The sequence below is a fragment of the Telmatherina bonti genome, assembly GCF_933228915.1.
Source record: "Telmatherina bonti genome assembly, chromosome: 4".
In the NCBI taxonomy this organism is placed as follows: domain Eukaryota; kingdom Metazoa; phylum Chordata; class Actinopteri; order Atheriniformes; family Telmatherinidae; genus Telmatherina; species Telmatherina bonti.
The window spans coordinates 21,994,843-22,020,854 of record NC_136622.1 but is presented as its reverse complement, the minus strand read 5'-3'; the positions used below and the strand labels follow the sequence as shown (position 1 = coordinate 22,020,854).

The window sequence follows — 26,012 nt, the reverse complement described above, 5'->3', positions numbered from 1 at the left end:
GAAAGACGCAGCACGTGTCTCGTCTTGAAGCTTCTTGAAGGAGCCAAAGTGGAGTCCAGAAACAAAGCCGAGTGTTGCTATTAGCCGAGCAGGTGCCATCAGTAAGAATAATTTGTTCAAGTGAGTCCCCTGCTGGTTGCACGTGCCCTGAATTGGAGGAAATTCGGTGCATCACGTCACGTGGAAGACTTTTATTGTAGACAGCGCGCGTTGTTTGTTTTTCTTGTTATTATTACAAAAAATAGTGAAGTATCCCTAAAATGTTAAACATGTTTAACGTTGTTGGGGTCCACCTGCCCCATTCAAAGTACATTTTCTACCGATCCAATATTTACTACTACTACTACTACTGCTACTACTACTACTACTGATAATAATAATAATAATAATAATAATAATAATAATAATAATAATAATAATAATAATAATAATAATAACTTTTTTCCCCTCTCTTATTAATCACAGAATATCCCTTTCATTTCTTCTGGTGTCCTTGTTTGTAAAACTATAACTACTATTGTTCAAACCTAAACCCTCAGTTACTAATGCTAAATAAATTTCCTGTGTTGTCATATATGACAATAGATCAGTCAGTCATTCCAGACCAGTTTTTACTGTTTGCTACCAGTATTCATGTACTTTTCTTTAAGCAGAACTTTTAATCATTTTTAATTAATCTTTTTTTTTTTTTTTTTGCTGTATGCACTCTATGACATAACACTGATGTGAATCTCAGTGTGGTGCTGGGCCTTGTGCCTCCTGAAAGCATTACTGCACCCATGCAATGATTCTTCCAATTCATGGAATTGGAAGAATCATCTCTCCTGTAGAGAGATGTCCCATCTCTCTACAGGAGAGATGGGACATTATTCTACCAAACCACCCATCAATCCTTACTCCTTTAGTGCCAGTTGTACTAATATCCCCGGACTGTGAAGGTCACTGCATATGATCAAGATTTCATGGTCATCCTAGGTGATGTCTCATGAAAAACAAAATATGTCCTGCCTTCCAGTAAGAGACCACATAAAGATAGTGATTGTTCATTGTAGTATAAAGATGATCACTGAGATCAGCTTAGTGTTAACTGATGGAGACCCTTTCCTCCAAGAAAAAGAGAGAATCTAAACAAAGCCTGTACATATCTGCCCCCACAATATGACAAAGTCACTGGATCCGTTCATTATAGGGGTCAAAAGTTCAGGGTTTTCCTTTAAACGACCACTTGTCTGTTGTTAAAGCTAAGATACTGCAAAGAAACATCAAAGTGACTCAGATTCCACCTCAGACGATCCCAGACATCTGATACAGTCCGACAGAGCAGTTCAATACAACATGTTACTGTATCATGTATCTATTATAGTAACATTAGTGCTTTTTTCATCAGGGATTAGGGGGAATTTATGTCACTTAATTAATGTTCAGCATAGAGTGCTGTAAGTGAACATTGCAATAAGCTCAACAGAAATTCATTATTAATGTGCAAGCAATTAAATACTCTCTCCTGTATCACCCTCTTGAAACTGTAGACTGTGTTATTCAGAAAAGGAGATGGGTGTATCGCTCAGGTTACTGTCACACAGTGCAATCTTGATTGCAGGTTGCTGATTGACATGAGAGCTAAATGAAAGTTCACAAATACAGCGGCTACAGCACTTTAAAGTTTTTTGTAAAACAACAAATAAACTGCACATTATTTTATTTTGGATTTTTTTTTTCAGAAACAGCTGGACGGGAGCATCAAGAAAACCAAATAAATACAGTAATGCAAAAATTTATTTATTGATTTTGTTATCATTGGAGAGTCTAACCAAATTGATCATTGCACTAATGCAATTATTGAACTTGACACGTTTTAAAAGATGCAACAGTATTCACTCAACTTTTCCTCTGTGAGGACAGAGATGGACAAGTCCAAGTCATGAGATATATTTTTTAGCCTGTTCAGGCAGCATTTTGGTGCTCAGAAGAAGAATCGTGAGCGTAAAATTACCAAGTGTAAAGCTTGTTTAAATATAAAATATTCTTTTAGATAAGATGTGGTCCACACTGTCATACCTTCAATTCAATGACTGAGCTTCTTCTTTAATACCAGTTTTCTTCTGCAGTCTGAAATCTTCATTGTTTCATACATTCATTTTATTCTAATGCAAATTAGGAGCCAATACTGCTTTGTAATGTTGTGATTATTGGTCCATGAAGTATGTGATTACTCGTACCGCAAAAAATCAATACAAGACATAGAATTTCTAAATGAACTAAATACTGAAGCCGTCTGGAAACAGCTTTTCCTTCACATATTGTACCACAGTCCAAAATAACCCCATAACTTTTTCCATTTGGAATGAAGTCAGTCAGAATAACAGTCCAGTAAAGGGAATAATAGATGCAGTCCTCTTCAAATAATCCTTTGTTTTCAGAAAAATAGGAATGAACACACAACTTTGATAACTAATATAAAACATGCCTCATAGCAACCAGTTTGGCAAGAAAGCATTGTCATACGGTATCATAAAAATCTCACAGTGAAAAATTACAGTATGCCCCCTTTGCTGATCAGTGCTCGGCTACTCACACCCACACACCCACATATACAGAACTCACACACTTGTATAAAATGTTTCATAGCAGTTTAACAATCTGTCTTTAGTTGTGTGGTATTAATGAAACCGTTCCTCCACTTTGTACTTCCTGTTTTGTGGCTTGAACCAAAAACTACATTGCATGGAGTGAGTGTTCAGCCAAACATCTGACTGAACCACAAACAGTCTTCTGTCCAGAGTGTGGGTAATTACAGGCTGGAAGGAGCAAAAAAAAAAGCCCTGATAAAACACGCAGAAGTCCGAGCCAAGGTTATTATGTCTCTTGTCTGCGTATGTCCATAGATCTGTGCGTAGATGTGCGTTCTCCTTTATCAATAAGTCCCCAATGAAATAAGAGTTAATCTCTGTCAACAACAGAGAAGTTGCCGTGGCCTTTGCTCTTAAAAGAGGAATAATATATATGAGGTTATTTTATTTTTCAGCAGACTTATTAATTTATGTTTCATATCAAACATTTGTTCTTTGGTTATTCTCCTTCATTTTGTCCTTGCATATTTTCTTTTACGAAATATTGTTTTATTTTTCACAAAAATAAATAATGACTTCAGATGAAATACTTATACTATTGCTTTTTACATACAAGCATCCCCACTTCCATTCTAAGGCAACTGGGCTTCATTATCTGTCGGGCAGCTTGAAAAACAAACAAAAAAAATATCTTCAGACACGGACACCACCCTACATGTGTGCAAGAAAGTGACATAAGTGACAGACTTGTCTCTGTTGGCCATGTTCTGTCTCCAGTCCTGCGCACCGTGCTTTGGTGCTCATCACCGAGCTTATCACTCAGTCTCTCTGCAGTCTCTGCCGCAGTGGGAGTCGCTCTGTGGTCAGCCCGTCTGTCGTTAACTACCCGGGGGGCCGCTGGTGAGGAAGTAAGTGGTCATCTCTCCTTTTCCCTTCACCTTGACGACTCCTCGACAGTCCAGCTGGTATCCGTTATTGGCCAGCACATGGTATAAGTCTGTGGTCACCTTGGAGAAGACACGGACATTTAACACTCAGGAAATGAGACATTCAACCTTTCCAGAGAGAAAACCATGTCATCCCCAGATTACCACCGAATAATCTCCCTAAAGCAATTTGATAGATGTGAAATACAAACAAAGGAAATTCTTTGTGTTTATCAAGAATACAATATATATTTAAATACGCTTATATATAAGGACTTAAATCAGGTAGTTTAGTTAATAATATTTTAGTTTGTCATGTTAACCACATTTTTTTTAAATCAAATGCCATATTTCTCAAATGTAAGGATTTGCTTTTTGTTTTCAGTCTGCCTCCAGTTTCAAACTATTTCACAGCAAGAAACACAGTTTTAAGATAAAGTTTTAAAAATATCTCTGAACAGGTTTACTGAGAAGCTATGATGGTCAGCTTTCTTTTATTCTAGATAACATTATTTTCCCACAATTTCTGTGTTTTATGTAATCAAAACTGTTAACAAAAAACACAAGAAGTACTTTTCTTATTTATCCTTCCCATTTCATTGCCATAACAAAAGCTATGCATTGAGCAGAACTGAAACTAATGCTTAGTTGCTTGGATCACAGCTGATATTTTAGGTTTGCAGTAACATATACTGCACTACAGGTGGCAGCACTATGCTTGCTAATCTGTCAGTGGTCAGACAGGATGTATTACTAACACATTTTGAGAAAAACACCAACATCTGTTACTTGTTTGTGAATTACTTTTTGCTTTTTTGATTACCATGCATTGATTTTCCACACGAAAGTGGTTGTGTTATGGCAGTTGCATGACCTCTGCAGGGAATTGAACTTTTTTTACTTTCATGTTTTTGCCTCATACCCAAAGTGACATTAAAACAACAATTCTGGTACTGAAGAGCATGGCTGGTAGTCCCTGATATTTCTGAAACACAATCTATCCCAAGCAGAAGTATATGCTGTGATTGTTTCATCAAGAATTAGAACAACTTAATATGCTTTTTGTTTGTGATTACATACAGGTGTGGGCATTGCTTTTATAATGATTTGCATATAAATAAACTAATAAAATATTTAAAGTGACTGCTGGGAAAAAAAGGCTCTAGTATTCAGAGTTGGCAGGATTTGTTCCAAATTATTAAAAACAAAATGCTTCTTTTGATACAAAATTTCAAACTGTGCAGAGGTTACTTCAAGCAGACCAGAGGCCTGTACGATGAAGCTGGACTTTTTCTTATCCCGGTAACTTCAGGTTTAACCCAGCAGGGTTTTCTGTACTACGAAGCTGTTTCTCTTTTTATCTAATCACCATGGTAACATATGCTGAACAGCTAACCTGCTATGAAGCAGGTTATGTTCTGGATTACAGATCAGAGTGTAAGAGCACCATCTCCTGACCAATCAGAACTCTTGGAAAATTGCCTGCTCATTCTGTCGGCGTTGGTTTATGGAGCGTGAGAGGAGTGTTTATGAGAGAAAGAGTTTTTAGGAACAGATGCATCCTGTTGATGAAGAATTAAAGCCTTGTCACTCACAGCTCTGAAATTTTTTTTTTTTCTTGATCTTAGGTTTAGGTTTAGAGTTAGTGCTAGGGAGTTGAAATTAACAATATAAAATGAAAAAGCCCTGCCCAAAATACCTGAGCTTTAACAAAGTGATTAGACTAGTGTCTATTTATATTGTCCAATTAATTCATACTGTATAGTCTGATAAACTTACACATCAACAGTCAGCTATGAACTGCCAGGATTCCTTCCTGGTTTTTGCTGCAGCAACAGAGTTGCTTTAGGCCTGGATAATTTGTTTAAATTCATCATATTTATGAAGAATAACTGACTACTCCTCCACGGTACAGTAGCTGCTCTGCAGTATTTGCTCTATGACTGCTATTGGTCAGACGCTGCAAACACAAACCTGTTTATGTAAACACGGACTGATCAAAATGGGAAAACCCTGTGCTCAATTACCGAGCTGATAACCAGCTTTATTAAAAAACATTTATCAACTTTCTGAGCTATGTTAATCATGCCTCATCATGTGTATTTTTAATACCTGGATATAGTCTGGCACTCCTGTGCTGTCCATTCGGCTGGCCACATTGACTGTGTTCCCCCAAATATCATACTGGGGTTTTCTGGCTCCAATCACGCCTGCTACAACAGGCCCCATGTTCAACCCTGGGAATGGATTACAGGTAGCTGTGAGGCACTGTATTAGTAACATCATTTGAAGGTAATTTTAATGCTGTGTTATAAAAATAGAGATTATTTGACTGCTTTTTTGACTGTCCGAGCAAGACCTTTCCAAGGAAGATTTATCAGATAATGTTTCAAGATCAATTTCCTCTGCCCTCCAGGCTTACCTATCTTCATCTGGAAGTTGTTGAAAGAGTGCTCATTGATGTATTTCATCTGCTCTCTAAGCCTCATGGCATAGTCTGCCAAGGCCAGGATGTGCGAGCGGCCTTCTCTATCGTACGTGGAGACGTTAAGGCCAGAGGCTGCCATGTAAGTGGAGCCAATGGTTTTAATTTTCTCCAGCTGGCGGAACCTCTCCTCACTGATGATCTGTAGACAAATAATCAGGTAGAAGAAATTAGAGAAAAAAAAGCAGCATTTCAGCTATAGGTCAACAGTATGCAAGCACAACACACAGCCAAGAAAATATTGATCATAACGGCATAAAACAAATATTTCCCCATCACTTTACCCAATCAATGTTCTTCAAAATTATTTTAGCGGCATGAAATTTACCTCATCAAAGTCAGCAATGATCTCATTAAGCAGCCTGAGACACTCGACCCCCTCATTGTTTGCTTCCAGTTCCACATAAAACTCTGAAAAGTTGCTGATGGAGGCGAACATGACAGCGACGCACTCGCATGACTGGTAGTACAACTCATCATTTCGGCGCTCCCGGGCAAGAAAATGGGCAGCCACGTCCTTGGGCAGTATGTTGTGCAGCAGGCGGCGGTTATACGCCTGCAGCTCCTCCATCTCCTCCTTCTCCTCTGTGGCCTTAGAGGTACAGAAAGAGAGATGAGGCTGCTCAGTCACTTTGCCAGGTGACTGGATTCCTGAGGTACTCACTGCTGTTGCTATGGGCGTTTCAGTCATGCTGACATGTGACAGGAGCACAGGTGCAAATAATGAAATTTATGATGGCTGAATTCCTCTTCACCTTCCTCATTTTTATGTATGATGCCATGTTTATTTACTGACACAAAGGAATAGCTTATGTGTTCGTAGAATAGTCATGGTCATTCATGGATAACCTTGTAATTCATGAAATAACTAATATCCATCGTGAAAAAGAACTTCTGATGAGTTAAAAAAGTAATTATTTGAATTGTTTCTGGTTTACAAATGAAACTCCATTCACCTGCAGCTTCCAGAGAAAGTCAAGGCGTGCAGTGGACTCCACCTGCTGGCCATGCAAGTAAAGAGCCAGGACAAAAACCATGAGGACGACAGGTGTGATGACCTTTAGAGATACCTTGGTCATAGTTTCCAGGCTGAGGAGAGAAAGAGGAGTGCGACTGAGAGAACGGCTTTGAAGAAAAAATGTATTTGACCAAAGATAAATAAGAAGATAAACAACAACTCACCACTCTTCAGCAGTTTCATTGAAACTAAGTCTGGAACAAAAGGCAAGAGAAAATCACACCTAAAGGACAACGTTAAGCCATTTCAATTTGCTAGAACAAAAGCACACAAACACAACTTACTGTGGTAGGGAATCATTAACGGGGGATAATTGCCTGAGGAAAAAAAAAACTTTTTATAAAAAGAACATGAGAAAGTAGGTCTTCTACAATCTTAACCTTATCTGTAAAACTAGGCCAAATCCACACTAAACCATAATCTTGTAATACATAAGCTTGACTATTTTGTTGAAAATTAGGAAAGAGTGAGTGTCAATATACTTGTATGTGTCTTTGTGAGGGACTTACAGTGCGTTAGCAATAACCAGCAGGTCTGCGTTGTCAAACAGGGCCACCTGAGGCCACTCCACCAGCAGGATGAAAGTGAGCTGAATGAGCAGCATCAGCGCCAACTTCCCTATGCTGCTGATGTGGAGGAACACTGAGCAGGCTAGCAGGGTCAGCAGCACACTGTAGCTGAAATACTGCAGCAGAGGGGAGGCAATAAGAGACAAGGAAGGTTTGAGGTGAATATTCAAACTCATTTTTCATGAAGCATACTGAAGAATAACATTAATGTTCTGTCAACATTCACTAACACTCTTACACACACACACACACACACACACACACAAAAGCTAAAATTTTACAGGACCAACCTCAGGAAAATGGCAGGGCATGGTCTGATTGGAGCACAGAGTCAAACCGTCCATTGCAGTGTGGGTCAGGTTGTGAAGCAGGCAGAGAGTCACTGAAGTGTTCTGCTCCTTGGCCACACAGTCCTGCAGTTCCTCTCTGCTGCAGGTAAACTGTCAATAACATAAATAGTCTATTGTTTAGGAGTGCAATCTGGAGACAAACATATTGAAGATACATTACTTCTCAAAGCTGTCATAACTATGGGATAATAAAGGAACTGTGACAAATAAATCTGCTAGGTAGAAAGCTCTATATTTAGAAAAAATCCTCACCAATCTTGGAAATGCATTAATATGTAAAACCCAGTTCGCGGCTCATGACTAAACCAAAACACCTTAACTGACACACGGTTTTACAGTCAGGAATAATATCTCAAATACTGTCAGTAAAGGATATGCAGAAAGTAAAATATTTTAGCTACAGAATGGGTAAAGTGGCACTTCATGCTGATGATGCTTGGAGGTGAGTTTCAGTACAGATAATTCATATGCATAACCTTTCCTTGGCTTTTTTGTTCTTTTCATCTCCAAAGCATATGCAACATTGCAATAAGTGTGTCACCGTATGTAATTTTAGTTGGTAGCATTTACAATAAAATGAAACATTTTGTGTTGATACACATAAGAATGCGGCAAGTTTTTGATTTTAGTAACCTTGAATTGGCAGCACGTGTTAGAACCTGTGAATATTTTGCTGATCTGTTAACCTGGTTGCCTTTTTATGTCAATTAATTTTTGTTCCATGTTTTTAAACAGATATCATTGGACTCCTTTTCCATGACCCCCCCCAAAAAACACAACACACAGGGATAAAACTTAAGTGCTTTGTTTTGTGCTTCTTCTTCTTCTTATGATGGTTAATATTATTATTTCTTGTTCTGTCTTTCTTTGGAATTTTCTAAAAATCTAGCATGGCATTGCTATTAAATAAATAGCTGTATTAGTTTTATGCAGATCTAATTCCACACATATGCAAACACAAACTTAAATTGGTTTATATAATGTTGATAAACATGGAATATGTATGATGTTTAAAAATAGATGCATTTTTACAACGCCATCTGTCACAGCCACAGATTATGATTGAATGCAGCTTTGCCTTTAATTATAGCGCCCCCCCAAGGCAAGATGGTGTCATCTTAAAGCATGGATGGGGTATTGCTTTTTTCAAATGACTCAAAAATTGGCTAAGCGACATCTGTGAGAAACTGCATGACAGATTGATGGAGGAACAGATGAACGAGGAATTCCAAATCCTTTCAGACGCCCATGTTGAGGGACATCTGGAAACAACATGTTCACAACAAAAGAACAGCTTGATGATTCAAAAGCCACTAAATGAAGACCTCAAGCGCCTACCATGTTAGCAAAAGAAGAGATGAAGAGGAGAAGGATGGTGAAGACGCCCACCAGTGTGCTGTTTGTTCGAGACTGGACTATTTTCTTGGTAAGCGTCTGCAAGGCAGCTGGAAAAAGCTTTAATAGAAACGGCACAGAAAAAAAAAACAGATAAGAGAGTTAATATCACAAGTGATGCAAGCTGAGGACGTATGATAAGTATTCTTATCGATAGATATCTAGAAGAAGGACCATATAGATAGTGAATGGCTTTGTTTCCTACTTTAATGCAGGAATAGATGGCACAGATGAAGAGGATGTTAGCAAGGATGATGAAGATGCTGATGTAAAGCCCAAGCATAAGTGTTGTTCTGTGGAAGAGAAGAAAGCCAGCTCATTAGGATGTACAGCTCTCATTAACTCCTCATAAACTAATCAAGGCCACATTTCCTGTCCGTAATTTAGTAGAACTCAGAAAGGCTACTTGACAAAGAGAGGACTTACTGTGGGAAAATAATAATCTGAATAAAGCAGATGAAGCAGAAGACAAGTAGTGTGCAGGCCACGTATCCACCAAAACGATCATCAATCTTTTTGGAGTACTGAGAATGAAGCATGAAGAAGAATTCATTTGCAACACAGATACATTTTATTGTGGCAAGTTTCATATAATCTCTTAATGCAAACCTTTTTCTCCAGATCTGCTCTCTGAAATGTGAGTAGAAACTTCTTGACGTGATCTTTCCTCAACTGGTCAATGCTGCGTGCATCGATGGCCCGTCCAAGAAACTCATCCACCTCATCCTCGGGGTTCAGAGTTTCCTGAACACAGCGACTGGGGTACATGGCAGAAAAGGTCACTCTATAGAGTGTGTTTGTATCTGTGTGAATGTGCATGTGAGAGGACAGACCTGTGTTGTGACAGGCAGGAAGACTCAGAGCTAATGTGGTATTATTGCTGTGTTGGATTTCATTGAATTAAACCAACAGTGTGCTCTCAAGTGAAAGTACTGCAGTAACAATCTGCCAGTCAACTTCTAATAACAAAAGCTGCCTCAATAACAAAAAACAGAACAAAAACACTCACTTTTCTTTGCTGGATGCAGCATCGATGCCCTGTGAAACACAAAAAACTAAAGTTTAAACAGGAGCAAAAAGTGTAGAGAGCACGACAGGAAAAAAAAAAAGTAAAGGGAGAAGTTATAAAGTAGTTACAGTACCAGTGAAATATAGACAGAGACTCAGACATCTGCACAGTTAATCCCTGTGAGCCAGACTGATGTTTTAATTAATGCTTGGAGGCTTCAAATTACACCCTCTTTGCCCCTAGGGCTCAAACCCTCTGAGACTGAGAGGACAGATGAGGAGAAAAAGGAGAAGAATGTAGGAAGAAAAGGAAATTAGACTTTAAGCACATAGAGGGAGAAAGTGAAAAAACAGCTGCAGCTGCAGTCCCATCGAGTTAACTTGGGGTTGTATATGGTGAACTAGGAATTCCCAGGGGTCTTTTTTTATCTTCTGTGGGCTTGATGGAAAAAGATCAATACTTTTTAAATTCCCATAGCCTCTTTTCATCTTGCAATGAAAGTTCTGTGAATATTTATGACTTCTATTCATCTTCACCGAACATGCTTTAAATTGCAGGAAAATTAGGAGAACTCCAAGACTATGGCAGAAAGTTTTGGCATGTACATGTATGCCACGATTGAAAAGTTAGTGATACACAACTTATCAGCTGAATATTCAGAAAATGTAAAAAGTTCAATCAATCAATCAATCAATCAATCAATCAATCAATCAATCAATCCTCATGTATAAATCGCTTTTCCTTTAATAAAAAATGTGGTGTGGCACAAAGTGCTTTCAGTTAAAAGCAAAAGCAAGACAAGGGGGTGGTGGTCATCTTGTCACATAACAGCATGTTGAGTACTTCAACACTGAACAGTTGTATAGTTGCATTGCAATTTTTAGAGAAAGCCTTATTAAGTCCACCTATAAAGGTTTTAGTACATTTTAGGTTTATTCTGACATTCAACAAACTGGCTATCTCTACATTTTTGTAAGTAATACATGTGCTTTTCACACAGGGTCCTTAGATTTCAAATCTACATGTGTATTCTTTTAAGGGCATTTCTTTGCCAAGATCCTATGTTCCCAGTGTCCTGCCTTAGCTTCCCCCACTCTATAAAACTGTTAATAGGAACTGGAAAAGCTTTCATCCTTGCATTTGCTTAATTGGACACTGAATACTTGGGAACTTTTTAAAGGGGTTCTTTGGTTGTCACCATCAGTTGAGGTTAGGTATTAAAAGCCTGTGTTGCTCCCAGATGCCTGTTTTCAACACAAGTAGACAAGTGTGCAGTCTTCCAAATGCCTAACAATATATAGGTCTTGGAACTCAAATACTTTTGACTTGATGAAATTTAGTGCAAGTTAGAAAGGCTTAACAAGGGCCAACAACAACTGATTTTAAGGCAAAAGTTAAAAGCAAAACCAACAGTAGCAGCAACTGCACAGTATTGATTATGTAACACTTAAGTTTCCGACTATCAAATAAGCAGATCTCATACTCTGTATTCCAAAGAGGAGCAAAGCTACAGTGCCAACACAACCAACACTAGCCCACAGCTAAGCTACATATGTCTAATAACTGCTTCCAAGTGGAAACATAACTCTAAAATATAAGTAGCATTTGCAGAGGCAAAAAAAAAAAAACACAATAAAGAAGTATGTAAGGATATTAGGGGTTCATTCTATTAAATTGTAAACCAAAAATGACAACACAAAATATTTTTGGTATGATAAAAACACTATACATTAATCTGTCTTTTTGATTTAACTTGCTAGTTTCTGGTCCTCCTGATTGTCAATGGTTTTGTTCTCCACAGGGACCATGAATCTAGAGTTGGCTTATGTGGGTGTATATATTTATGTGTGTGGGTGGGTATGTGTGTGTACATATGTATGTATGTATGTATATGTCTGTATGTATGTGTATATGTATGTATATATATGTATATATGTGTGTATATATGTATGTATGCATGTATATCTATATATATGTATGTATGTATGTATATATGTATATATATATATATACTGTATGTGCGAGTGTATATACATATATATGTAGGTGAGTATGTATGTGCATATACGTGTATGCATTGATCTCTTTTTGTTTTTTATGTTCTCTTTTCTGTTCTCTTTCTGCCCCTTTCCTGTCCTTTCCAGTCAGGTCCAGCAGCATAAACTCTGTAATACAAACTATTATCCAAAGCAAATAGAAAAATAAAATAAGAATCAAGAAATACAAGGGGATCATTGCATCTATAAAAGTTCCCCTTGGCAAAATAAATTTGCTCAGCAGAACACAGCATCCAGAACATCAGTCTGCTTGCTTAAATGCTGGACAAGACAAAAAAAACAACAAAAAAACAACAAAAAAAACCCACTATACATACAAGGATGATGATAAGATGGAAATGCTGGAGTGTTTCCAGTGCTCACCATCATCTTAACGTGCTAACATCTGTTTTTTTAGTGAGGGACCCTGTTCAATATTGAAAGACATGCTACATGTTCTCTGAACAGATTATGAAAATGATACTGAAAATGTGATGATGTGTGCAATCAGATGTGACCACTAAGGCTCTACAGCCTTGCCTCAATGTCTTTCTGGATACAACAGATTTCCTTGAAAAAGAACAGTACATTTTTCTCATAAAATACTGAGTATAAATATTTTTTGATCCACAAGTAATTTCAGTCTCGTCAGCTAAATGACTTGTCATGTCAAGTTTTAAATATCACAACATTATAAAAATATGGTCACTTCTCATCCAACTAATGAAGACTGTGGTCATATCAAAGCTTGAAATCAACTGCTTTAATCGGTAACATCATGGAGTTTACATCCACAGTGTAGTTTTTGATTCTTTGTAACATGAGAGCCAACAGTAGCTATAACATAGAAGCAGTGATTTGGGAAGATGAGGGAGAAGTTAGTCTGAAATATATGTATATGATGAAAAAAAAGTTCCATTGAAAACCTACTGTACCTGTTTCATGTATAACATACAGGGTGATGCTAACACTTTCAAGCAGCAATGCCTCCATGCATTTATAGCATAATAGCTGAGCCCTAATATGGACAAACAGGAGGCTCAACATATCTGTGTGATGTTATTTCACATTTTTATGCTTTAGTTTTAATGCATTAATGCATGAATTAATGCATTAATAATTAAACTGTTCATCTCTAGCAGATGCCTCTTAGGTCAACTCCACTAGTGTAACTTTCATAGACTGTAAAATAGATTTCTTACACTCTATGGTTCCTTTCACCCAAGCGAAAACAACAATGAGATTTGATTTTAGCGAGTGGACAAGATGCTTGGTAAGAATAAGGAAGGTATTCCACAGTCTCACCATTTTCTTGTAGACTTTGGACTCCTTGCTTCTGGAAAAAGTTCTCTCTGACACCCAACGTGGCATAAGTCCCTCTGCAGAATTCGCACGTGCCCGCTGCATCTTGGCTATCATGGCTTTCTCTTCTTTCTGGAGGAGAAAAAAAAACCCACCGGGGTACACGCTTTATCAAATAAGGCCCTCTAAGCCAGGTGACAAACCATTATACTGTTTGTGTGAAATATGGCACTGGTGTGACACTTTGAAGGGTTTATGCAGATAATCAGGAGCATGTCTGTGTGTTTGACCATGCACAAACCCTTTTCTGGCTGCAGCCAAGCACCAAGAACGTTTCAATGTTGTTCTCCTTCAGATAAGCATTCCTTTCTCCTCCAAAGCCTGGCTCCACCTCGTAGTCCCCATTCAGATACTGCAACGTCGCTTTGGTGATGTGGATACGCCTAAAAACATGTAAAAAAAAAAAAAAAAAAAAAAAAAAGGTTGCTATGTCTACGGGACCATACCTCAGTGGAGTAGCAGGTGGAATGTAAGGGACTTACCCTGCTTTTCCTCCCGCTTCCATTTGGTTGGCAAGTGTAACATCGTTGGACCAGACGTCAAATTGCCACTTGCGCAGGCCCAGGACCCCACAGTGAACGCGCCCACTGTGAATGCCCACCCGCATGTTCACATTAACACCTGTCACTTCTCTCACCAGCCTGCAGAAATACATGCATAAAAATACACACAGTTGTCAGAAAAATCACCATTTAGCGTTAGAATTCCTTCAGAACTCTGTGCATAATGCAAGGAATTCATACTAAACCTTCAGTGAAATGCTGTTATTCTTTGTGTTTTGACTAATTAGTGTGAAGTTTACTTACGAGATGGCTTCGATCATGTCTACTCCCATCTCTACACAGCAGTGGGCATGATCAGCTCGGGGCTCAGGTAGCCCTGAAACACAGTAGTAACAGTCCCCGAGGATTTTGATACGCAGGCAGTGGTTCTCCTGTACAGCAGGGACACACAGCACAAATCACCTGCAATATTAGACCTTTAATTACAGCTAATACACAGCTTGCTCAGGTCAAGCAGATGCATAATTTAGATGACTCATCAGTCTGTGCATAGTCTAATTGGTGTGCTCCACAATATAACCTACACACACAGACACACACCACAAAGAGACCATCATGCTGGGTTTTGTCATGCATACAGTGTGACTGCAAACTGTGCAATTATATAAGAGATAATTGTATAGAATTCTGCTATAAAAGAGGTAGCGGCATATGCCACAGGTGTCTCACTGAGGCCAGCTTGTCAAAGCGGGCAAACAGCTCGTTCAACGTCATGACCAGCTCCTGGGCCGTGCACTGAGACGCCAGGCTGGTGAAACCTTCGATGTCAGCAAACAGGATGCTGCAGGACAGATGAGGGTAGGAGAAAGGGCAAAGACAAGCCGAAAAAGGCAAAAAGGAAAAAAGAAAGGCAGAGGGAGTCAGAGAACAAGATCACTCAATAATGTATTAAGGGAGTTAGCATGGTGTAGGACCTCCCTCTCCTCTCACTGTCAGGCTGCCATGTGAGCAGTGGGGAGTCGCAGACATTTTTTCAGCTCTGGCTCTCATCATCTTGGCCGATGTAGGTCATTACATCCAGCCCTCTGAGAACACCAGCCCCCGTCCCCCTGTCTGCATGCCTTTCATTGCTAACTTTTGATAGTAATGAAAAGCAAGCATAAACAGCATCTTAGACAAAAAGTTCCAGTTTAATCTGGCAGATGGTGCTGTGGATCCTGTCAGGACCACCACTGAGAGAGGGCAGGTGATCTGGACCTTAATTACAGAAGTCCAAAGTACATCTGTGTCTCCCACTATTACTAAAGCTTTGAGCTGTAATGCATTAGTTTATCCCCTTAAGGTAGAATAAACCAAATTCTAAATTGAGCACTCATAGATGTAGTTGTTGAAGATTTTAGCATGTTTTTTTAAAATTACTATTTTTATTTTATTTTATTTTATTTATTTAATAAATCAAAACATATTTTAACATCTGAACAGATCTTCAAGTTGAATTTGAATGAAATGAGAAGCAGCAAAAGTAAGCTCATTAATTGCATGTTTTTTCATTAACCCACAAGTTCAAATTGCTCTTTGTCAACATCTATAATCTACTTTTATTTTGAGATTTTTTCTGTATTTGATGCCCATTTCTTCACATTGATAATTGTTATGTTTCTCTCTCCCTTTATTTTGTACTTGTTTTTTCTCATACTGACTTTCTCATTTTCTCCTCATCAACTCATCCAATACAGATATGAATACTTTTCAGATGGAGGCAAATGCCTTCCTTGTCGCAGGACAACTATTTGACTTGTACACATAATTAGATAATGCACATAATTTAGGAATTTAGAAGTGGAATTTTGTAATTTACTCAGAAAACTGATGTCCTGTGTCACAATATACACCCTATGTATACACTGCACACCCCAACTTGCAGGGAGGGATGAAAACTTGATTAACTGTGATTTTCCTATAAAGCTTCAGTGGTTAAGAATTACATAACAAATCCTGTAAAAAGAAACATAAAACTGCTCGTAATACAGCTTACAATTTCACATAACTTCTTACCCTTGAATCTTGGACCTAGAAACATAAAAGGTGTACAAATAAGATGCACAAAATGTGAAGAAATATAACAATTGCTCACTGACCATCCAGTAATTTTAATTCTAGGCTCTTTGGTAAACATTAAGGGTGGAGTATGTAAGATTTTCAATATTTTCAAAATAAATTAACTAAAAAAATAACTACAATCATAATTAGATAGTTTTTTTTATAAAAAAAAAAATGTAGGTTTCATTCTGTCCATATTTGGTGTGTAATTAAATTACAAGTTTAATTAATGACAAAGACTCTTCTTGAATGTTTGCCTACCAATAAAAAAAAAAAGTGCTTTTTGTCATTTGTCATTAATTAAACTTGTAATTTAATAACGCATCAAATATGGACAGACTGGAACCTACATGTTCAAAAAACTTTCTTATTATGGTTGTAGTTATTTTATTAGTTAATTTATTTTGAAAATATTGAAAATCTTACATACTCCACCTTTACGGATGCAAACACACCTTTAGAAACCATAAAACATAAGTCACTAATTAGATTTCTTAGTTCTTTAATGTTAGTGCTTTTACAAAATGACAGTTTTTGAAACAAAGACAGCAGGATAAACTATCAGGTTACATACTGATAATGAATTGGTCCTGTAAGTTTACACCTTGCCAAGGCAGTGATGCTGCAACAAATTCTTCCACTAAGTACATGACCTCTTCTAATGCAGGTCATCTGTGACAGAAGATCTCTGTAGGAACCTCATTTCATTTTGCCCTGCCAGCACCTCCATCACAATGGATGAAGAGTTTCGATGTCCTTTTACAGCTTAGTTATTCACACTGTAGTGAAATCCAGTGACATGGGCTGAGACAAGGAGCAAGCAAACTTGAAGTCTGTTTGCTATAATTTGCTTCAGAAGGCGCAGCAGTGTGCTTCAGTCAATATCATTACTGCAGCCAGAGCTGTCAGTGCAAATAAACAACAACATGCATAATACATACTGTCAGGGAAATAGCTGTTGAAGTCACACTGTAACCGAAACATCAGTCACTGGATTGAGGTCAAAGCCACTGATGCCAGTTGTAACCGCTCAGCTTGTGTGGAAGCATGCGTGCGTGGCTCTCTGTAAGTTTACCTAACGTTGTCGTGCTTTTGGATGTAGATCTTGTGAAACATCATATCTTCCTTCTTGGCATTGATATCAGCCTTCATCTCCATGGCAACGTGCCTTGGCAGCACTGACAGCAGTAAACGCTCCTAAGAGAGAGATAAAGATAGAGAGAGGAATTAAAAAAGGTAGACGGAAAGAGAGAGTCCATTCATTTTAATTCTTTTCCCCCGTTAGAATGCTCAGTGAGTCACTCTCCCTCGCTGGCATTTGCGTGGGAATGTGCTAGTCAAATAAAGACGACTGGAGACACTTGTTACACTCCAGAATTGTTGACCTCGAAAATTTGAGAAAAACAAATTTGAGTGGGAATGGAGACATCCATCTGCTGCTTGTTTGCATATGTGACATTTCTTCTGACAGAACTATAACACAGCTCATTCCTTGTCTTATTTAGCTTAAATATGCAGGTGTCTACATGTGTATTTGTATACCTGCTGCTGGTTTTCCCTCTGCAGGTGAAGTCTGGCCTGAATATATCCCCTGGTCTCCTGGAAGGCTTGCCTCTGGGAAACCTCAGCAGGGTAGTGGGTACAGATCCCGATCATGTTAGTGCACAGGAAGATCAGCACATTGGCACTGATCTAAAAAGACAAGCATTTTTAACAGTGAGTTAAAAAAAAAAAAAAAGAAAAAAAAAAGATATGAACATGTCTCAGAAGAAGACAGTACACTCTGTCTGACCTGGGTGAGGTCATTTAGTGAAATTGATAACATTCTGTGTCATAGGAGTGACTGCAAGGCGAAAAATTCCTCAAACGTCTGAGGAGCCATTAGATGTGATCTGGTCACAGATGGTTAACATGGTGTCATGGTTACTCTGCAGGAAAAAGTTTTCTTCACTTTGCGTTTTAAATGGCAGATAAGATGCCCAGATGGTTCAGTAAGAGGGCTAATGCAGTGTACAACCCATTCCAATTTAAAATAAAAATCCCAAGACCCACGTCATTTGTTGGACACCCACTTGCATGGTTTGAACTCTTCAATGTGCATCCTAAGACAAAGACACAAACAGCCATTAAAATAACTTCTATGTGACTAACTAGTGCCATAAGCTCTGAAAATGCAGTACACAGTCTGTACAACATTATCTGTGCCTTGAGTAAATTATGTTTAGCTACGGAGCACAGTTAGCTTTGTGAGGTCATTGACCTTGAAGGCATTCATCTGTGCTGCTGAAGTCACTTTCTATGTGTGCCTGTGTGTTTTTGGACCCATGTGGTAAGCCAAGTCTGTTAGTAATTTCTCTCCTCACTAGTCCACAGCCAAGACTGAACATCAGAAAGTGCGCCTTGAGCTGTGGACTTCCCCTCTGCTCAGAAATGCAAGGGGCATGCGCACACACACACACACACACACACACACACACACACACACACACACACACACACACACACACACACACACACACACACACACACACTTCTTCTTCATGTTCAGAAACATACTCCAGCCTGGGAAAGTCACTTGACCCCTGACCAGAGGCCGGAGTGTTTCCTCTAGAGATCATATCATCAATAAAGGGAAAAAGACATGCACAGGACACATACAGAGGCTGTATTTCATTGTGGGTTAGCAGCGACATCATAACTGAATGTGAGGAGGTGAAAACACCCCATCACCACTACCAGTAGGTCTGAGCAAGGGCTGGTATGTTGCCAAACCAGTGTGTGCTTGTGGACATGCTTGCAATTTGTGTTCATCAAGAGAATGACGGAAGAGAGATGAAGAACTAGAGATAGAGAAAGATAATTGGGACACATACGTATGTTGCATATTTTCAGGGATGTGTCATTGCCTTCTCAAAATATAGATAAAAACTACAGTTTTGAACTATTACATTAGCATCCACACATTTTCTTAATTTAGCAGATAAAAACACCGCTTCAGTCATGATGCCAGCTTTCCTCACACTGTCCTGATACGAGGTTTACACTGTATACACGAGAACTCAGCCTTTGTTGTCACAACAAGATAATCTAACAACCTGTGCTTGAAACAGAACACTATCGCCACAGGACAGAGGGAGGCAAATTTCACGCTGAGGATTATTAAGCGACAATCAATTTTAGTTGGCCATTCTACCTAAATAAAAAGACTAACTAGATTAGGAGCACATCAGGAAGCAAAAATAAACTCACTGATGGCTCACAGGGGCAGATGGAGAAATACTTTGGATGTACTGGGTATATATCAGTCCTTGGAATTACAGAAGCAGGTAGAGACACTCAGTTATTCCAGAACTAGCAAGAGGGCAAGAAAAATAAATCCTCATTTTCATCTCTAAGGGAAACACATACAAGCAAGTTCCCTTGACCACAATTTTAGGAGTGAATGAGAGGAATGTTTTTTCTGAAATCTTTGACCTGAGATTAAAGAACAGAGCTGATAGGCTCTTCAGGGATTCACATCAAAACTATCAAAAGGCATGACATATTTAATAAGCTGGTGATTAAAGCACAGGTGTCTGGACCTACATCCACTCATGGTGGCTGTTTGAATGTTTCTTGAGTGAAGCATTAAAATTTGAGTCTTACTGTAGCTTACATTGTGAGCTAATCATAATGATAAACCAGCAAGAGCTGAGATCTCATCATTAACTCCATCATCAGGTTCTGGACAACCAAAGGAAACTTGACTGCCAAACAGCTGTGGTACAATCTGATGGCATCAACTCCAGAAATGACTATGCATTTGTAAGATAAGTATTTCTTAGAAATAGGCTTATATGGACACAGTGATTATAAATTTAACAACTGTGGATTGTACAATGGATTTTTGAAAATTAGAATATTACTGGACTACACTGTACTGGATTGCATCTTTAAAAGTTAATTGAGTTGACTTTGTTGTAAGCTGTCACTTTTGAATACAGCTTGACAGAATTGAAAAGAGCGAAGGTTATAGCAGGCTAGTAGCCTGTCTGACTTTCATGGCTAACTGCAGTTCACAGGACTGCATTTTTCAGTAATGAACTTGGTTTATGTTCAGACAATTCAGCTTCATGTAAGCACACTGTATTCAGTACAAGTTCAGACATTGTGTGTGTGGTTCAACACTGGTATTTCCAGGAAAAAACACAATAGTGCTGTGATAAGGTGGATGTACAGTTTTGTGAAAAAGAAAGTACATCCTCTTTCAATTCTGCTTTGAAACATAAGAGAAAAAATCTGATACTTACCAGGTCATCTGTGTTACCTCAGCTGAACAACAATGTGTGACATTGTGTCTACATTTATTCAACAAAAGTCTCCCAAAATGGAAATAAGCAAACCCCATAAGTACACCCCTCAGTTCAGGGGCTTATAGATCCACCTTTAGCAGTAAAAACTCAAATTTATTATCATTTTCTGTACGTTATCAGTCACATAAATCATTGCAGATGTATTTTCAACCACATTGCTTTACAATTTTACTTTAGTTTATGGAGATCTGCAGGCATTCAGCATGCAGGTCTTGCCACAGCGTTTCAATCAGACTGAGGATTGGACTTTGACTGGACCATTGCAACATGTTCATTCTTTCCTTTTCCAGACATTCTGTTGTAGATATGGCGGTTTATTTGGGATCATTGTCTTGCAGCATGACCTAATTTCAACCAGGCTTAGCTGCTGGACAGCTGGCTTCACACAGAGGATTTCATGTTAGACTCAATGACAGCAAGGTGTCCAGGTCCTGTGGCTCCAAAACAAACCCAACTCTTCACCCTTCATGCTTAATATCTGCTATGAGGCCTTTGTGCTGATATGCAGTGCTTGGTTTTCACCAGACAAGTTGCTGTACATTACAATCAAACATTTCCACTTTGGTCTAATCTGTCCAAAGGACACTGCTGCAGAAGTCCTGTGGTTTGTTCACATCCAGCTTTGCTAACCTCAGCTGTGCTGCCATGATCTTTTTAGAGAGATGAAGCTTTTTGCCTGGCAACTCCAAACCAAACCATATGTGTTCAGTCTTTTTCTAATTTTCTTAGGCTTTATAGAGATCTTCACACCTGCAGATTAGTTAAACAACTTCAGATACATCTTTTGTATAGTTGATGCTAAATAAATAATGACAAACTGTCAAACATGTCATGTCTTGTCATCGTCTGAGGTTTTATTCACTCAACTTTGACCAGATGATTTGTGTGTGTTTGAGTCTGTGTGCTATATATAAAAACTTTAAATTAAAGGAGTATGTACTGTCTTTTTCGCAGTATCTAAAAATCAAATGCATTTATTCATGTTCTTACCGCTAAGTCCAAGTAGGGGTCAAAGCAAAAGCAATTTATTCTAACTATTTAAACTTGGTGAGAAGTATGGGTGATTCAGTTTGAGCACCGTTAGAAACTGCAATAACTGGGTAACCCCCCCCCCCAAAAAAAAAAGTTAAAATACTGCTCAGTGCATAATCTTGATAAAAAAGAAATTAAAAGAAAACATGCAGCCTCTGACTCCCACAGGATGGAGTGTCTCCTGGCGTTTCTTTGGTATGGTTTGGCTCTTTTTGTCCCTGTTGAGGAGGGAAGGTTCACCAGAGAAAACTTGTGCTTACAGTAATTTCCAACAACTTTTCATTTTAAAGCAAATCGTCCCACCCTTCTAGTAATGCTACAGACTTACACAATCAACACCAAGATGCAGCCAAGCTGTACTGGCAGCAAATACTGTCAAAACAAAAACTGTGCTTTATTAATGTCATTTTCTTTCCCCCTATCACTATGATAAAGTGAAACTACATTGTGGGGAAACATGACGAACAAAGCTTATGTTAATGCTGAGTTATATGCTTAGTCACCACAAAGTCTAGAGATTAGAGGCAGAGGCATTCACAGAGGATTTTGAATAAATCTTGTGCGGGAGCTATGCATGTGCGAGAGTCCTTTTGGACTGGCAGCGCTTTGATCCTGAAGCTTGTTGTGTCTGTTGCAGCACTTACATCATCCAGGCCTTTAAATCCAATTCAGACAAATGGCTGACACTCTTCACAGTGATGTGGTGAAAAGAGAGCAGAAGGAACTTCTCTAAGTGAGCACAATTATGCAGTTTTTATAACCACTAATCTGGACTTAAGTATCTCCCATTGATGTCTGCTGACCATTTGTTCTTGAGATTTTAGGCCACCAAAGGTTAGCCTCGCACAACTTTTTTTTTTTTTAACTTTTGCAGGGACATCTTGGCGGTAAATTTAAAAGGAGCCCAAACATTGGCTTATAAGGTGCGGATCATGGCAAGGTGCTTTATAAAGTAAGAATGTTATAGAACAAATAGAGGACAGGGATGGAAAAGATTTCGTTTTGGCAAACAGACAGCAGATCCAGTCCGTCTTTAATAATATCCCACTGGACGATCCCCTTAAGCACAAGCGTGCTGGAATGTACATGTGCACAGATTGAGCGCCAACCATTCATTTAGGGATAAAAAGCAATGCAATTACTAATAACCTCATAAATAAAATCTAATTTCATTACATTTTAGCACAGCCCTTCTAAGCTGTGATCACTGCAACTATCTTGTTCCTATGTAGATTACATGAAGGCAAATGTGGCACATGTAGTCATACGTTTATGATTTTGTAACTGTTATTCCTACAACAAACCAGGGAAGGATGTGAAAATTAACACTGGATCATCCAAAATGTATTTTACTGTCATCACAACTTGAAAGTTACCGTTTGAATAATATATGTGAACTTATTCTGGGCTGTTTGAAGAAACTTGCAAAGAGAGAGAAGTTCAGATATTTCAGTAACCCCAGGCTCCACAAATCTGGAGTTCAAACTTTAAAAGGCCAGAGTGCTACATCCCATAAGCCAACACACAGGCTCTTGGGACACTGACTGCTGTTGACATGGGGGCTACTCTCCAGCAAATGACCTTTGATAGGCATCTGGTGCTTTTAAAATGTCTAACAGAAATGACCATCAAAGCCCACACTGCAAACACTGCAGATGACAGCCTGAAAAGACAACATGTGCAACTAGAATGGTAAAAATAGACAAAAGTTTGAGACTTTGTTGCGCTAGCTGTGATGTAATTGGAGGTTACTATGATGTATAATTACTGACACAAGAAAGAAGCTTTTCCTTATAAAGATAAATTTTGCAAAATGGGTGTGGGTGCCCGTCTTTACCATCTTGGGCTCATGCCATCTGGCATCGAAGTTCTGTTTATGTCATGACTTGGGCCAAACCAAAATTGCTCTCAAGTGACCGGAGAAATCCCGAAGAAGTCTTTGAGAAAAGCTTAAGCAAATTCCACAATGTTAAACAAAGTTGGACACGGGCCTTACATCTGTCAGAAAAACAGATCCTTAATCAAAACTAGCTTGAGGAAAATTAAACAAAAGCCTTGTTTGACAAATGCAAATTGCAATCACCTGTTTACCTACCCGCTCAATCTTTCTAAATTAACACATTTATCTCAAAGTTAAAAATCTAAAGGCTCCTTTTCTGCCAGGAAATCTCAAACTCAATTTACTGACTTTAATTTTATCTAATGTTCATACTACGTCAATGCCAAATATACTTTAATAGCTCCTTTTAAAACAGCTGACCAAAGAGCTTCACCCCTAATAACACCAAAAGTCACGTAATTGCAAATGAAATAAAACAATAACAATGTGTATTTGGAGAAAATCATAGACACAGGATGGGATTTTCCCATGTAAAACTTTAAAAGTGAGCACAAAAAATTGATGCAAAGATAAACAAGAAGCCTCCATTCAATATATATATTGATATTAGGAATATCAACACTAGTGGGGAGACTACATGCCTCTGACTTTTCCATTTATTTTTTTAACTATCATTCATTAACTAAAATAGACATGCGTTAGAGATTCTGAGAGGACTACTTGTTGTTTGTCAGTGGTCTTGGCTGCTCAGTGGCTGGAGGTCAGTGTTTGGCTGGACACGCAATGGGTGGGTGGGTGAGAGGGAGGGAGGGAGTGAGGGAGGGAGCAGGCAAAACTGGACACAGTACTCCCCTCCCAGCTGTGTCCTCACTAACCCTCCACTTCCTGCCCACTGACACCCTCACAGGCACAGCTGCAATTATAGCACAGCGGCTGAAGAACACAAAATCTGCTCAATTAGCCTAACCTACCAGGCGGCCAGCCACATTAAGTCTTCTATTGGCTCTTTTCACTGGTTTGTACTGTGTGAGAGAGTCCAGGCCTTGAACTGTGAAAGTGTGAGCTAAACATCCAGGAATTCCCAGTTCAACTTCTATTTCATCTCCTTTTAAGCACAATATCCAACATCAACCCAAGGCCACCATTTCCCTTCATGATAGAGACCAATGTAACATGAACAAAGAGATAAACATAGAGCTTCAAAATAGAACTGCATCACACCTTGTTTGTGTATCTTTGTGATTTGTCTCAATGGTACATTTTAGGATAGGAAACATTAAACTTCATTACATTACTGAGTTACTGAAGTGTCTGTTTACAGAGGTTTAACCATTGTCCTTCCTTGTTCCGTCTCCTCAACCAAGCACAATATTAGCTTTTACTACAAAGCTTACAGATCAATACTGTCACGGGAACACCTTATAGTTTAAACAGCAGAAAATACTCATACTCTTTAAGCTGTTTAGTCAAGGATGAGCTGACACTGAATTCATGCGTGTGATGTACAGTATCCACATCTTGAACCAGCTTCAGGAGAAGTCATGTGACATGTCATGTTTACAAAGCCTAATACATACATAGGGTTTAATGAGAATTAAGGTGTACAGTTAGAGCACATGATTAACCATAGCATGAGATGCCCCTATGTATGTTTAAGTACTCAGATCTTTTGTTTATCATTTCCTTATTGTGTCTGCTCAGCACTTAAGGGCTAGAGTGCTTTTATAAAAACACTAAAAATGTCATAAAGTCATACTGGAGGACACTAAAGCTTAACCCTGGAAACGTAACGGCTAAAGAACAAAAAACACCAACACAAGCTAGGAAAAATCATTAGAATCATCTGTTTTTTCCATTTAATAAGCCATTCAATTAAAAGTTGAGGAAGCTGAACATGTTTAAGAGGGTCTACAATATCCTTGACAATAAACACATGGGTCTGGCAGAGTGTTGCACATTTCAGTGGGAAAAAGGTGGTGTCTATTTGTACTCTGATAGTGAATATGTCATTACAATTGTTCTCCTGTTGCACATTCACATGCCAGTCTTACATATGCTGTCGTTGTTTCAGCAGCTTAAGTGTAACTGAGAATGGGGATAACAAGACAGCTGACTTGTGAGATTTTGACCTCTGACAGAGTCATTCACCTTCTTGTCACCAGTTTAAGGACAGATGTCACACTCAATAAGATCCTGAGTAAAACTATCTTTGAATAAAAAAGGGAATGCATGCCACACACACACACACACAAACACGAATATACTTTAGCAGAGTTACACCATGTCAGTAAACCATGACGTGTAATTAGAAGCTTGCACTTCTTCATCCCTTGACTCACTCAGTTATTATTAGTCTCGCTATTATTTCCCTTATCATTGGTTATATTTTAAGACCAAGGTTTCACTTATCACTAATCTTAATTTCTCCCACTCATTGTAATGGAGGCTATCCAGGTTTGTATTGT

General features: G+C 38.6%; 1 protein-coding gene across 2 annotated transcripts in view; it reads right to left on the bottom strand.

The window, feature by feature from the left end:
• Positions 1-1,853: 1,853 nt before the first annotated feature.
• LOC306755324 (adenylate cyclase type 6-like) overlaps positions 1,854-26,012 on the bottom strand; it is a 38,893-nt gene continuing 14,734 nt past the window's right edge. Inside the window, exons 4-24 of one of the 2 annotated variants that reach the window (XM_079239677.1) lie at positions 17,866-18,015; positions 17,399-17,520; positions 14,953-15,064; positions 14,527-14,654; positions 14,203-14,361; positions 13,962-14,103; positions 13,664-13,792; positions 10,323-10,351; positions 9,923-10,070; positions 9,740-9,837; positions 9,519-9,606; positions 9,257-9,373; positions 7,859-8,008; positions 7,509-7,684; positions 7,284-7,316; positions 7,164-7,193; positions 6,938-7,070; positions 6,310-6,573; positions 5,919-6,123; positions 5,609-5,733; positions 1,854-3,577 (exon numbers count right to left, since the gene is read on the bottom strand). In XM_079239677.1, coding sequence (XP_079095803.1) covers positions 3,449-3,577; positions 5,609-5,733; positions 5,919-6,123; positions 6,310-6,573; positions 6,938-7,070; positions 7,164-7,193; positions 7,284-7,316; positions 7,509-7,684; positions 7,859-8,008; positions 9,257-9,373; positions 9,519-9,606; positions 9,740-9,837; positions 9,923-10,070; positions 10,323-10,351; positions 13,664-13,792; positions 13,962-14,103; positions 14,203-14,361; positions 14,527-14,654; positions 14,953-15,064; positions 17,399-17,520; positions 17,866-18,015 — 2,667 coding nt within the window. In that variant the 3' untranslated portion in view covers positions 1,854-3,448. Of the gene's footprint in view, positions 3,578-5,608; positions 5,734-5,918; positions 6,124-6,309; positions 6,574-6,937; positions 7,071-7,163; positions 7,194-7,283; positions 7,317-7,508; positions 7,685-7,858; positions 8,009-9,256; positions 9,374-9,518; positions 9,607-9,739; positions 9,838-9,922; positions 10,071-10,322; positions 10,352-13,663; positions 13,793-13,961; positions 14,104-14,202; positions 14,362-14,526; positions 14,655-14,952; positions 15,065-17,398; positions 17,521-17,865; positions 18,016-26,012 lie in introns of those variants that run through there. The other variant, XR_013771294.1, reaches the window with a different exon arrangement.